This window comes from Monodelphis domestica, chromosome 4 (assembly GCF_027887165.1).
Source record: "Monodelphis domestica isolate mMonDom1 chromosome 4, mMonDom1.pri, whole genome shotgun sequence".
NCBI classification, from domain to species: domain Eukaryota; kingdom Metazoa; phylum Chordata; class Mammalia; order Didelphimorphia; family Didelphidae; genus Monodelphis; species Monodelphis domestica.
Window position 1 is genome coordinate 414233677 of NC_077230.1, and position 14676 is coordinate 414248352.

A 14676-nucleotide genomic window follows, 5' to 3' on the forward strand; every position below is an offset into this window, starting at 1 on the left:
ACTATAATTAAGAGGGCAGCTGGGTAGCTTAGTGGATTGAGAGCCAGGCCTAGAAACAGGAGGTCCTGGGTTCAAATCTGGCCTCAGACACTTCCCAGCTGTGTGACCCTGGGCAAGTCACTTGACCCCCATTGCCTAGCCCTTACCACTTTTCTGCCTTGGAGCCAATACATAGTATTGACTCCAAGACGGAAGGTAAGGGTTAAAAAAAACAAACCTGTAATTAACCTTTCGTTTCTCTTAAAAAGCCAAAGAGCAGTGATCAGTCCTGGTTGCAGAGAGCATATTGTCAAACATGCCTTCCTCATCTTAGTGAGGACAAGAGCTAGCTGCAGAACCCCCCCCCCCCTCCTATGATGTTGGTCACAGACCCGCTTCATATTATTGTGTTTTGTTGGTTATAGGGGGAAACGTTCAATTCAGGACTGGGTGGGAAGAATATATATCCAGAGATATTCAATACAAACACAGAAAGCATTAATAAATCCTTCAGAGGAAAGAGGCAAAAACTCAATCTAAGAAAAATTGTTTTATAGAAACTAATATTAAAATACTCTCCTATATGAGTGGCTTCTGAATCCTAGAAATCTGTTATTTCTTTCTTATAATCCTCTAGTTTCCCTAGAAGAGAATCTAAGAAAGAAAATGACTGTGTAATCAACATTTACAGATTCTATAGATGTGCCTAAATTTGGACTGGCATGCTTAGCAAGACTTTCCTTTGTGATACAGGTGAAATTGACTGAGAAAGTGACATTGATGTCAGCCCTAAAGAGCCCAACAGTGCTTTGCTCGGGGTCACACAGCTAGGAAATTTCTAAGACTGGATTTGATCTTCCTAACTCCAGAACCAGCCTCCTAGCTGCCCAACCACCTGTTCACAGCATATATTACAGTTAATAATGATTCCCAAGGAATATCGGGCAATGACCAGGTTGTTAACCAGTGAGAAAAATGTATGAAGATATTGTGTTAGGAGGTGGTTGTAAAGAACCTATGAACAGCCTGAAAGATCTGTAAGGGCATCTCAATCTCACTAGGAACCATGGGTAACGTTTCTATACTTCACATCAAACACATGATAACCAAGAGCAGACTGGTCTCCCTCCTAAGGGAACAGTAATGGGGCTTGAGGACCACCTCTCTGCACTTCAGATTATCAGGGACAGTGGAACAAACTGTTTCTTAGACCAGAAGAGGGACAGGGGGTTATTTATATATATCTAAAAAGGAGGCCAAGGCAAAATAAGAGCAGAAGGTTATCTTACAGAGCAGAGAGAGGAGAGGTAGCCAGAGGGTCAGAGGAAACTGGGGTGTGTTTTCCTGGAAGGGTATCTGAGTCAAAACCAAATGACTCCCCATTTTAGCAATTGACAAGCAAAAAAATGATGGTACCAGGAGTCCCCTAGAAAGCATTACCAAGGTTATCAGGTCTTGAGCAAGAAACTGGAAGCTGGGGGGGGGGGGGGGGTCATCTCTGCCACTTTGGAAGCAAGGAATGCCATAGAGAAAAGCAAATTCAGAAAGTGAACATCTGGCTAAGAAGGTGCGTCTGTATCTGCCTGCTACCTTGAAAATCCCATCAAAAGGACTTTAACCCAAAAAAGATTAAGAGAGGGAGAAAACTGCTATCTTGGGGTGCCAAGAGAACAGCAATGCCCTAGAGAGAAGCTGCCACATGGGAAGAAGAGAAGCAGCAAGCACCCCAAAGTTCACTGGAGACCAGTCCCAAGAAAAGAACCCCAAATCCAATGCATGACCTCAAGTGTTTATACACACAGGAAAAGAGCAGGGTTAACTAATGGCCCTAATGCAAGGAGAACAATTTAACCTCATGTTGCTGTCATGGAGAGCTCTGAGACTGGCTTCAGATGTGAATAGTTTTTTCAAAAGAAATGGGCTAAGTAAGAGAGACTGAACTAGGGGGAAGCATTATCTATTAAGAAGATACTATTGGGGGGGGAGTCTTAGGGATCCAGCCTGGTCAAGAGCATGAGTGAAGCTCAATGGAGGGCAAAATAGAGATAATGTGGCTGAAGGAGTAAACTGGCAAAGGTGAAATAGAAATTTAGGGAACAACTCACTATTTCCCCAGGCGATCCATTATACTGCTTGAAAGTTCTAATGGTTCACATGGTTTTCCTGACCTCAAGCCTACATTTACCTCTTTGCAATTCCCATCTGTCACTCTTGGTTCTACCTGTGGAGGCCAAACAGAGGAAGATCTCATCCCTATTGCATATACTTCAGAAAATAGCAAAGGTCTTTCAGTGCTGGAGGACAGACATCCAGGATGGGGGAATTGTTCGATACAGGGATCGCTGAAGGTCTCACTTCCCTAGATTTCAATAGCATTCGATGAAGACATTCATCTGGGAGACTGCACTTGGTAGGTTTCACTGAGAGCTCAGAAAGGACGAGAACACTAAAGTGCCTTCAGCCCGCACTGCTGGGTCGTTTTATCAACAACATGGAAGAAGGCAAAGGGGCATCCTGACCAGCCAAGTTTGTGGATGACATGAAAGTGAGGAGGGAAAGCTGGCACACGACATGACAGATTCAGGATCTGACAGTTTATATAGAGCAGAACTTTAGGCCAAATCTTATGATTCCTGTTAAATTTCATCTTGGGTCTTACTTGTGTGGTTCTGAGTATAAGATCAGAGAGATGGTTGTAGCAATTTGTTTGACAAAAGACTTGGACATTTTATTGAAATATGCAAGTTCACTATGAGCCATCTTCAGCTACATTCTGAGGGTCATGGCTTGGGCAGACCACAGCGGGATCTTATAGTCTGTCCTGAGCACCATGAACTAGGGAGAATGTTGGTAACTCAGAAAAGGTCCCAAAAGGAAAAGCTGGAATAGGAAGGGGTCTTAGATCATGTCAATTGAAAATAAATGGAAGGAACTGGGCATGTTTGGCCTGGAGAGGAATGGGGCACATGAGAGCTTCATGTGGAATGAAATAGGGCAGTTAGGTGGCACAGTGGCTAGCATACCAGGTCTGGAGGCAGGAAGACTCCTCTTCCTGAGGTCAAATCCAGCCCAGATGCTTAACAGACCCTGGGCAGATCACCTCACCTGGTTTCCTCAGTTTCCTCAACTATAAAATGAACTGGAAAAGGAAATGGCCAACTCCTCCAGTATTTTTGCCAACAAAACCCCAAATTGCATCATTAAGAGTTAGACATGACTGAAACAACATGTGGAAAAGGGATTAGCTTCCCCACCAGTAGGCAGCAGCAGGAACACTGAGTAGAAGTAGAAAGGAGAGAATTGGTTGCCTGCCAGAAAGATAATGGAGCAATTTCTCGAGACTAGAGGACCACTTGTCAAAGGGGTTCTCCTTTGAGTTGAGTCAAATTAGATTGTATCTAATTAGATGAGCTGGTGTTCTGTGGTTGTGATCTATTACTGCCCAACAGAATTCCCCTTTTTCTTTTAAAAAAAAAAGTCGGTATATGATTTAAAAAACAAAAACTTGCCCACTTTAAGTAGAATCTGATCAAATTGTACTAAGTGATTTTTGAAACCACAGTCTTGTAACATAGTGTCCTTTTCATAGTGGGGACTAACTCCTGTCCTGTTGTCTCCTCTCACAGTGCTTTGTGGGACATAGAAACTGGCCAACAGACAACCACCTTCACTGGGCACACTGGGGACGTCATGAGTCTTTCTCTTGCCCCTGACACCAGATTATTTGTTTCTGGGGCTTGTGATGCTTCAGCCAAACTGTGGGACGTTCGAGAAGGAATGTGCCGACAAACTTTCACAGGCCATGAATCTGACATCAATGCCATCTGTGTACGTATACACTTGGATTTGGGAGAAATGTAATTTGTATTCATTCATGAGATAATTCATACTCAGCTCCGTTAACAATTAGAATTCATTTTTGGAAGTCTTAAGGAATGTCATTGATCTCATCTTTGAAATGTTTTCTGGATTAAGTCATCTGTTTTTTACTGTTAAGAGACCAGCTTGGCTAAATATGATATACAAACAAGTTGAACTCCTGCAGAAAACTTAAAAGATTTTTGCTGAAGGGTTCAGACTAAAGAAATCCAATTTTTAAAAACTCATTCATCAGCTGTAAGAATATGGCACATTGCCATCTTTTAAGTCATAACCTCTGTAAATGTCCACATTTTCTGTATTTGTTACTGGTGTGTTCCAGTTTTCACTAAAGCTTTTAACCACACTTGCTCTTAGTATAATGTGCAGCTTAATTTGAAACTCATCAATGGTTACCTAGAGAGCTACTGAGGGAAATAAACTATAAATTAGACATTACATTTTACTTTTTTAGTCCTGGAAAACAGCCCCAATTACAAATGATTTCACTAATAATTGTCAAAATGGCATTCTGTCTGGCATTCACAAAGCTACCTGATTTAGTGATATCTATGTTAAAGGAACTTTACTGTATCTCACCATAACAGGATAGAAAAACTTCATGTTTTAATGTGAAAATAGAAAGGAACCAGATTGAACAATTTATTTTGGTAATCATTCATAACAGCCTTTACAGTGAGAGACCTCTCTTGTCACATCTATCTTGCTTCAGAAGAAGAGAAATTTATTCCAGTGTGCTGCATTTTGTTGGCATTTTATGAGGGGAGAATATCCCATTTAAATACCCAGTTGTGGAAGAGACAATAGGATGCTTGACAGCTTTATTGAGACCCTTTCCCTCGTGGCTTTTTCATTGTAGAAGTTATATTGGGAGGTATCAGATCAAGTTACAGACTATTTCCAATTCTCAGACCTTCTGTCCTACAGCCACTGAATGTCCTGGTACATAGTCCTAGCACAAAATGCTTATTTACATCATCTCTGAATTGTCCTAAATGAGCCCACCACTTACTGAAGCTCTCATTTGTGTTTCTAGTTCTTTCCAAATGGCAATGCGTTTGCCACAGGTTCAGATGATGCCACCTGTAGGCTCTTTGACCTCCGAGCTGACCAGGAGCTAATGGTGTATTCCCATGACAACATCATCTGTGGGATCACCTCCGTGTCCTTCTCCAAGAGTGGGCGCCTCCTCCTGGCTGGATACGACGACTTCAATTGCAATGTCTGGGATGCTCTCAAAGCAGACAGAGCAGGTAGGTTTGGCATTTGCCCTCGAGCTGTATTGGTGAAGCTGGGGCATGGGTGCCAGGGCAGCACAGGGGGAGCTGTTCACTCCCCCTCTTCCTAGCGCTCAAGGACATTTTTGCATGTTCTCTAGCTGCCCAACATGAGCACTTCCTCCACTCTCTGGGCTAATACAGGGGCCTCACAGGCAGCTTGAAGTTGCAGTTTGAGCACACAATCTCAAAAAGGTTCTCCAGTGCTGTCCTAGAGGCAAGCAGCTCATTGACTTCCCTCTGGTTCTTGTTGACCCAACTTGATGCTTCCTACAGTGTTACATAGTATAAAGCCATACCTGAAACCAGGTGTGCATTCTATGCCAAAAGGCTACACAACAGAGTGTATTGTGGTTGCCTGAAAATTTCACTCAGTTATAAGTTTTTCTGGCCCAGATGAAGATGGTTACACTTTGTTTCAGCTGCATACAAAGATATCTGCTCCTAGAGCCCAGGTCTGGCCATTCTTGGCCAAAGAGAGGTTTGCCCAGATAGCCACTTTAAAAAGCACGTTTCTGTTTGTGTGGCTTGTTGGTTGAGAAACAAACCAGGTGTAGGACTTGGGGAGCAGAGGTGACACCCTAAGTAGGACTAGCCAGGTTTTACCTAAATGAATTCTAGGGAGCTTCTTTATTTTCATGGAGAGGAAACAATGTGATCCATTGAGTAGAGACTAAATGACCCAGCACGCGTTTCGAGAGCTCTTCTCTCTCCTCCCTCCTCAGTCCAGACCTCTCAGACTTGGAGAGGACAACCCCTTCTGCCATGTCAGCCTCTATTAAAATCCTACCTTCTCGTTAATACCAATACCTGCTTTGTGCTCCGCACCTTCTTCTAAAAGGGGATCCTGACTATTTCGTGTTTCCTTGCATGGCCCAAACATTTTCTAGTCAAAACCCATGGTCGTTACCAGGTTGGAAGGCGAATCCAAGGTCCCAGCCGCATGAGGTTCCCCACGTCCATCTAAATCCATCTCGCGGCTCCTCGGGCCTGTCCCCAGAGGTGATGGCAGGCTCCACGGCCTCAGCTAGCAGCCTGAGACAGGGCTCGTGCCTCTGGTACAAATTGAGAGACCAAATGCCAGGCCTGAGCAAAGAGGGCTCTCTCCGAGGGCTCTTGGAACAATTGCCCTTTGCATCAGCTTCTGCCAGTGATCCATCTCTGTGAACGAGGTGTCTGCTTTGTTGGCTCCAGTAGCCTGTTGGTCTCCAGAGGAATTCCGTGATCCCAATAGATACTGTTCCAGTACAAATAAGCAGATGGTTCCACTCTGGTTGCCTTGGCTTTACTTTCTAAATAATAGATACTCGCAGGAAAAGGCTGTTTGCACCTGAATTTATTTACCTAACTTCCTATGAAGCCTGAAAATCCAGGGGTTGTTTTTAATAACTTTTTCGAATACCTTTTTTACTTTGGATGCTTTCCTCCCTAGCAACAAATCTGTAGCTATTTACTGAGTCCATCCGTCATCATGATGTCAGTGACCTTGAGGGCAACTTTTTGTTCTTTTCTAAAATTCTTCCTCCCACTCACTGCAGGTGCAAGTTTTTGTAACTATAGAAGACAAGATGGGTATTTAGGATCCTTCCATCCCCTTTCTGCTTTGTCTACACAGTGAAAGTTTTTTGCTTTTCAAAGCCCCCTTTTCCTCTTCCACCCCCCAAGACAAATCCAAGGTAGTAGATATGAGAAATGTTTTAGATAATTTGAAGATAAATAAATGCATAAAATGAACAATTCTGTGATACAGGAGATCAGTATAATTCACCAGGTAGAAATGACCTTTTAACTTTAACTGGGTGTCTAAATCAGGGCCGCAGGTGATTTCTTAGATCGACTGAGCCCTAACAAATGAAGTCATTCCTCCTTGTACCATGTGCCTTAGGAGGGATTGTTTCTAGCTATCTGCTTTCTAAGGACACTATTTTACTGATACAATTACAAAATGTCAAATGAGTCAAAGCTAGCAGGGAACTTGTGCTCCATCCTATTGCTGAAGCTCTGTTTACTTTCTAGGTGTTTTGGCCGGACACGATAATCGAGTCAGCTGCCTCGGGGTGACCGATGATGGCATGGCAGTGGCAACGGGATCCTGGGATAGTTTCCTCAAGATATGGAACTAACACCTATAGGTATTGCAGCAACCTGTATGCCCCTCACTGATTGCAGTCAGCATGCCTTCCTTAGGTGACCCGAGTTAATTTTTCCTGGGTTTGTGCTTGTTGATTGTTTAATTGTGACTGGTGTGAAAATAATTTACACAAAAATATGGAGAAGAATCGAAGGACATGTTTAGGTGTTATTTTACTCCCAGGAAGATTCCCCCTTGAAGTAGTCTTGTTGAGTGTGCTTATTTCATTCATTATTTCATTTAATGCTTATTTCATTGTGTTGTTTAAGTTAACAGATGGACTCCACCATGACTGGAAGACCATTCCAACCTTTGAAGATTTACCATGATAGCATATCCAACCCGACCATACTAACTCGGACACCCCTACACCTCCCTCTCAGAACTTCAAAAGGGCAAGATCTTTTTCCCTTCACCTATTGCTGAAACAAAGAGCACAATTCCCTCTACAAGAAGAATCTCTGTGGTCATAAACAAAACAAATTGTGCATTCTTTTGGGACCATTGTCATAGTTTTTCTTTTTTTCTTTACTTTTTTGTCTTGAACGAATATAAAAAGGAAATATGATAATAAAAATGTTCACCAGAAGGTAAGCTTGAGTTATCGTGAAACAGGCCCACAGCTGATTTTCACTGTCTTTTATTTAAAGTTTAAACCAGTGGTCCTGTTTTGTGAACACAACAAGTTGAGACTTTGTTTTATCTCATAACGGTTTCAAAATTTCAAGTCATGTTTGTAGCAGGGTTTTGAAAACACATTCTTATTTCCTTTTTTAAATAGATTACTTTATGGTCAATAATGAAGCAAAACAAGAGGGTCCTGCCCAGCCTCTCTGGGATTGTTAATGATGTAAATTTAGTCCCTGATTTTTTTATTATTTTTTGTCTGGTGTCTCAGATAATTGTTGCTGCACAAAAATATGGCATATAGAGAATAATGTTAAGAAGTAAGGTAACCAAGCACACACATGCTGTTAATGGTATTGAATGCTTGTTTCAAGAACCTCCCCCCTTGTGAGTAGTTAACTCCACTCCGTCACCCCATTTCTTTCCTCTTCTGCTCCGTCCTCTCTCCCCATCAATTACGTTTTTCCCTCCTTTGGGTTTCTTTGTGCAGTTGGAGGGCAGCAGTTCATCTACCCTAACACTACCCCGCACCCCCAACTATCAGGAACCTCGATTTTCCAGAGAGATGCCTGTCCTGTGCTTGGATAGCCAGTCAAACTTTGTGTATGAAATGATGTACAAATCAATGTTTTGAAAATAATGATCTTGAACTTTCTAAGTTAAAACAAATTTTTGATTGTTTGCCATATTGGGTGGGTTTACTCTTAGAATCGCATGCTGTAGAAATGCTAAAAACAAAAAAACAAAAACAAAACAAAAAAATGCATATAGGACTAAGTCCTTAGGTGTTTGTTTTTTCTTTTCTTTTCTTTTTCTTTTTTTTTTCAGAAATAACCTGTTTAAAGTTGTAACCATTGCCGCTATACTTACTTCTGGTCGCTACTCTGTGCCCGCCCCTGTGGTGCACCTTCTGCAGTAGTGCCCTAATTCCCTCAGCCCCCACCCTTGTTTTTTTTACTGGCCCATTTGGACGGTCCACGGGGAGGTCTGGGGGAGGGGGAAGGGAGTCAGAACCTAGACCGTCTGTCCGTCCTCTAGCAGTTCTCCACAGCCCAGTCCTCTTGTAGAATGAGTCCTTGGCATCGAATGGTCGTTTTTGTAATGACCAGGTTTTCCTGGTTTCCTTTTCAAATAAAATATGACGCAGCAGCATTTGGACAGTAAATTGTTCTGTTAACTCTCCTCCCTTCTCACTGTCTCCAGAATGCTCCTCCTCAGCAGCAGTAGTGGCTTTTCTCCATTCTGTTCTTTCTGCAACATTCTGTACAAAAATGTGCTGTCATCGTGCGTTAGGCCTGGACTTGGCAAAAAAGAAAAAAAAAGAAACCTCTTTCTGCCCCCTCCCGCCGCCCCCCACCCGAGCTCTCCGCCCCCCGTGTCCCTTTTCACCTTTTGTATTTAATTTTAAAGTCAGTGTACTGCAAGGAAGCTGGATGCAAGATAGATACTATATTCAAATGTACTGTTATTTAAGATGTAATAAAGCAGTTTGACATGAGGGGGTTTGGGAGACCGACTGGTTCTTTATGAGTCTGCTGCTGTCCCCTCGTGGCCCATGGCACGCCCGGGCGGCCCTCGCTGGGCCCTGCATTCCCCCCCCCCCCTTTGGCATCTTTGTAAGGGGCTGATCTGGCCTGGGGTCGGGGCCTGTCCCTGAGCCCATGAGGAAGGCCCAGCTGGGCTCCTGCAGTCTAGCCCATAGAGGTGCCTGTGAGGCGGCAGGTTGGGGGCTCCCTGCCCCATAGAACCTCCAGGGGAATTCCTGCTTTCCTGTTTCCGAAGGCAGGTGCCCATCGATTTAGCTGAACCTGCCGTCAAGAACACGTGGGAACTCGCAGTAGTTCCTGAGGGGAAGGGCCATAAGCCCGCAGCACACCCCCTAGACCCTCCAGTGACCTTGTGGAGTCGCTCTGCGGCGCCTTTGTTGGGCCTTAAATAATTGATCTAGAAGTGAGGGCCAAACGGCAGCGAGTCAGCGCCGGATTAGCGGCGGCCGCTCTGCCCACGGGGTCCCCGTTGGTTTTCTAAATGCCAGAAAAGGCTGTGTCGGCGGGGGGTTCTCCTGGAATCGCAGGAACATTTCCATGCCAGATGGGATTCCAAATAGACCACGGGAAAATCGGGCCTTGGGCTTTGTTTTCATGGAGGGGGCTTTTGGAGGGGGGTTCTCCCCCCCCCCAGAAGAGCCTCCCTTCCTAGGACTTGCGCTCCTTTGATGCTGGTGGGGCGGGCTGCCATCTCCCCACGGAGAGCCAGCTGTTGGGCCAATTGGCAGCTCCCTTGCCAGGAGGCGGGTGGGGAGGAGGGATGGAGAGCCTGGGCAGCCCCGCACACCAGCTCCCCCCAACCTGTCGCCTTTGAATGGCATTGGTGGGAAAGCAATGGTCAGCGCAGGCAGGCAATTTGGGCTGTAGGAGGAGGCCCGGCTGCGTGCGGGGAAGGCCTGGGGAGGTCCCTGGGAGAGGAACCTCCGAGGTGCTGGACGTTTGGAAGGAGTGTGACGTTGAGTCACGTCCGAAGCAAAGGAGCAAGAACTAGGCAGAAGCCCTTCCCCAGGGGGCCTCGGGAGAGCTGTGAGAGCCAGACTGCTGCCCTCTGTACCGTGCCCCAAGTCTCGGGCACATCCCAACCCCAGGAGGAAGGCAAACAGCTGCTCCAAAGCAGCTACTTTGATGCCTTCAAGGACCTCTAGAAGCTGATGACCACTCTTTGGGGTATTGATCCCAAGACAGAAGAGTGGTGAGGGTTAGGCACTGAGGGGTTAAGTGACTTGTCCAGGGTCACACTGCTGGGAAGGATCTAGGGCTCTATTTGAACCCAGGACCTCCAGCCTCTAGGCCTGGCCCTCTATCTCCCCCTGAGTCTGCTCCTTGTCCCAGTGTGGACCACTCTAGAAACCTGGGATAGTCTGGGAGATTCACGGCTTGCAGGATTTGAAACTCAGCACTGTGCAATGGAAATGGATGGGTTTGGAATACAAGGACCGAGTTCAAATCCCAGCCTTGCTGCTCATCGGGTAACCTCATGTAGGTCACAAAAAATGTAGTCAAGCAAAGCCAATTCCAGGGTTGCCCTTGCCTGGGACACAGAATGAACCGTCAATGGCCCATCAGTAGAGTGCAGATTCCAGCACTGGAACACACACGCGTATGTCAGCGTCTTCGTGGATGTGGCTTCGGTTCGTTCAGATCTTGCCCTGCCCCGGGAAGTGTCGTCTTGAGTGAGGAGAGGGGTTGAGGCGACTGAAGAGAGCCTCCTGGAGCGGCTTCCATTCCCAGAGGGAGCGTGTGCCAGCCGCCGGGGGCAGTGGCCTTTGGGAAGTCCCCGGGCCCGGATGGGATTGGAGGGGAGGGAGGAACGGGTGGGGCGGGTTATGGTCCTGGAGGAGAGAGCCTGGGTCAGACCCAGTTTTGGGGAAATGGCAGCCGAGAGGAAGGAGGGTTGGTGAAGACAGGCACAGTGGCCAGTTAGGAGAGGACGAGACCGGAGCTGGGCATGGGACGGTGTGTGGAAAGGACAAGATTTGGCAGCAGACTGAGGAGCCAAAGATGGCGCCCCAGTCATAGGAGCAATGGTGGTACCTTTGACAGTAACGGGGTAGATGGGAAGGTTGGGGGCGGGGGGGGGGGTGTTAGTGCAAATGTAAATCGGACAAGATGCCCTCCATTTGCAAGCAGAAGAGACCTGTTATTGGGATGCCTCATCCGGCATCATTCAGAACTCCTCCGGGTCAGTCCCATCTCCCCACTTAACATACTGCCTTTGCACATAGTAGGTGCTCAATAAATGTTCCAATTGAATTTCTTGATCTGTCAGTTGAGGAAAAGGATGGCCATCTGGGTAACTCCAAACCCTACTACCGTTCGGGAGTCTTGCTCCATTAACACATCACTCCACCTCTGCCCTTACTGCCAGTGTGATTTGGGGTAAACGGCCTTTTCTCGGCTCTCGTTTCCCTCCTCCATCCCATGGGGTTGGTGCCTGTCACTTCCAGACCCCCTTCCCGCTCTGTTGACTTCTGGAAGGCTAGCAGGGAAGCCAGAGCCTCTGCCCTCAGTCTGCCCGTTCTTGCCTAGCATTTGCCCATTGGGATGGATGGATGAGAAGATGTGGGGGGTGGATCTTGGAGCACGTTGGAGCTGGGTCAAACTGGGCACTACCCTGTCTGGCCAACTGCCACAACCCCCAAGATGATTAATCCTTGAGAAATGGTCTGGAAACCAGGGCTTGGAGAAAGAGCAGCTGCTGGTTTCTGAGTCTCTGGTCTCACTTTCCCCACCCAATTATCAGGGATGAGGTGGCTGGGCTCAAGGGTTTATGGGGTTGTTATATGGAGGAGGGATGAGCCCCAGGAACAGCGAGTACAAGTGGCAGAAGGGCAAATGTGGTCAGGAAAACCCGCTCACTAACCCAGGGCCCAATGTGCAATGGGCTGCCTTCAAAGACTCCGGATTCCTCTTTCTTGGAGGTCTCTGGGTTCAAAGAAGTGGCTGGAGGATGGCTCGCTGGCTGCCATATTGGAAATTCTTTGGTTGGACCAAGTGGTCTCGGAGGTCCCTCTCGAGTCACTGTTTTGTGAATTGCTCCCTTCCATTCCTGCCTTCATCTCCTGTTCCAACATTTGGAGAGCCCAGAGAAAGCATTTCTGCTGATTGTGGGGGAGCCAGGTCCCCACTGAGCCTCTGTAGCCTAGAAGGACCGAAGATCACCTCCCCTTCTCAGAAGAGTGTTTAAGATGTACAAAATCAAAAACAGAGGCAGCCACCTGTATGGAATGGCTTATCAAGAAAAGTCCCAGATCCCAAGGGAAGAGCCTCAGTCCCAACTCCCTCGGTTTTTTGTTTCTTTCTTGGTTTTCTCCAAACTCTCACCCTCTATCTTAGAAGCAACGTTGGGCATCGGCTCCAAGGCAGAAGAGTGGTCAGGGCTAGGCAAAGGGGGTGAAGTGACTTGCCCAGGGTCACCCAGCTAGGAAGTATCAGGCCACACTGGAACCCAGGACCTCCTGTCTCTAGTCCTGTTTCTCGATCCACTGAGCTACCCAGCTGCCCCCACCCTGCCCAGCTGTTCTCTGACCCAAGATGCCCTCGTGCCAATTTTCTCCCTTCTCTTCCCTTTTTTTTTTGGAGGCCTTAATTTAGAACAAAAGAGAAGCGTGTTTAGGAGGGTTTTTTCTCTGTCTTTAATTATTGATGAATCTTTTGGTTAATGCCTGGGCTGCTTCTCTCGCTGCTGGGCCCAGCACCCAGGGGAGAGCAGGAGGAGCATTTGAAGTGATGGATTTTAAATGACACGAAATACACAAAGGAGCAGATGAAGGGGATGTGCTTGCTGAAGCCGCCGCTTGGGCAGCCCCCCTCTGCCAGCGGGATAACCGGAGAGCACCACCTGAGCTCGGGGCCTCTGTGCTGCCCGACTGTCTCCCCAAATCTGTTCTCTCCCCCCATGAGCCGCATCTAGTCCAGACGTGCCAGCCCTGGGTAGATGCCCAGGTACCCGGGCCCACACCTGCCAAGCTGGGACCTGCCTCCCACCCCAAGGAGCAGACCTGGCACCGTGCCACAAGCGGGCACTCCATAAATCCTGGTGACTCGACACAATGTCAGCTTTTTCACCTTCTCTACAGACTTTAAATTTAAAAAGGGGGAATCCCAACCCCTCTCTCGGTCTGGATTTACACAAAGTGCCAGTCACAGCCCCCCAAGTTCTTCAAGTTCTTCAGGCACGTTTGCCTCATTCGATCCTCTCACTGACTCTGAGGTGGAGGGGCTTAGCCATGGCCATGCCCATAAGGAAGTGCTCAGCTACGGGGAGATCTGAATCCAGATCGTCCTTAGCCCTCGTCCAACAATTCTGTTCACTGGGCCAAGCTTCTGGTCCTTTGGGGCAGCAAGATTCTCAATGGAGCTCGTTTTACAGATGAGGGAACTGAGGCCAACCAGTTGTGTCTGACTCTCCTTGACATGTTGAGGTTTTCTTAGCAAAGATCCTGGAGTGGTTGGCCATTTCTTTCTCCAGCTCATTTACAAATGAAGAAACTGAGGCCAACCAGTTGTGTCTGACTCTCCTTGACATGTTGAGGTTTTCTTAGCAAAGATCCTGGAGTGGCTGGCCATTTCTTTCTCCAGCTCATTTGACAGATGAGGAAACTGAGGCCAACCAGTTGTGTCTGACTCTCCTTGACAACATTTTGAGGTTTTCTTGGCAGAGATCCTGGAGTGGCTGGCCATTTCTTTCTCCAGCTCATTTTACAAATTAAGAAACTGAGGCCAACCAGTTATGTCTGACTCTCCTTGACAACATTTTGAGGTTTTCTTGGCAGAGATCCTGGAGTGGCTGGCCATTTCTTTCTCCAGCTCATTTGACAGATGAGGAAACTGAGGCCAACCAGTTGTGTCTGACTCTCCTTGACATGTTGAGGTTTTCTTAGCAAAGATCCTGGAGTGGTTGGCCATTTCTTTCTCCAGCTCATTTGACAGATGAGGAAACTGAGGTCAACCAGTTGTGTCTGACTCTCCTTGACAACATTTTGAGGTTTTCTTGGCAGAGATCCTGGAGTGGCTGGCCATTTCTTTCTCCAGCTCATTTGACAGATGAGGAAACTGAGGCAAACAGGGTGAAGTAGCTTGCCCAGGATTACAGTGTGTGAGGTCAGATTTGAGCTCAGGAAGATGAGCCTTCCTGACTTCAGGCTCAGCATTCTATCTATATGCCATCTAGTTACCCATACTCATGAATAGTGTGACCCTGGTAAAGTCACTTAACCTCTGCCCTAGTTCCTTA

The 14676-nt window shown here is 46.8% G+C and overlaps 1 protein-coding gene across 3 annotated transcripts in view; it reads left to right on the forward strand.

The window, feature by feature from the left end:
- GNB1 (G protein subunit beta 1) overlaps nucleotides 1–9391 on the forward strand; it is a 110208-nt gene extending 100817 nt beyond the window's left edge. For all 3 annotated transcript variants that reach the window (XM_001363333.3, XM_007481103.2, XM_016430055.2), the window contains 4 exons: nucleotides 3606–3807; nucleotides 4895–5111; nucleotides 7152–7267; nucleotides 7536–9391. In XM_001363333.3, coding sequence (XP_001363370.1) covers nucleotides 3606–3807; nucleotides 4895–5111; nucleotides 7152–7258 — 526 coding nt within the window. In that variant the 3' untranslated portion in view covers nucleotides 7259–7267; nucleotides 7536–9391. The remainder of the gene's footprint in view (nucleotides 1–3605; nucleotides 3808–4894; nucleotides 5112–7151; nucleotides 7268–7535) is intronic.
- Nucleotides 9392–14676: the final 5285 nt, after the last annotated feature.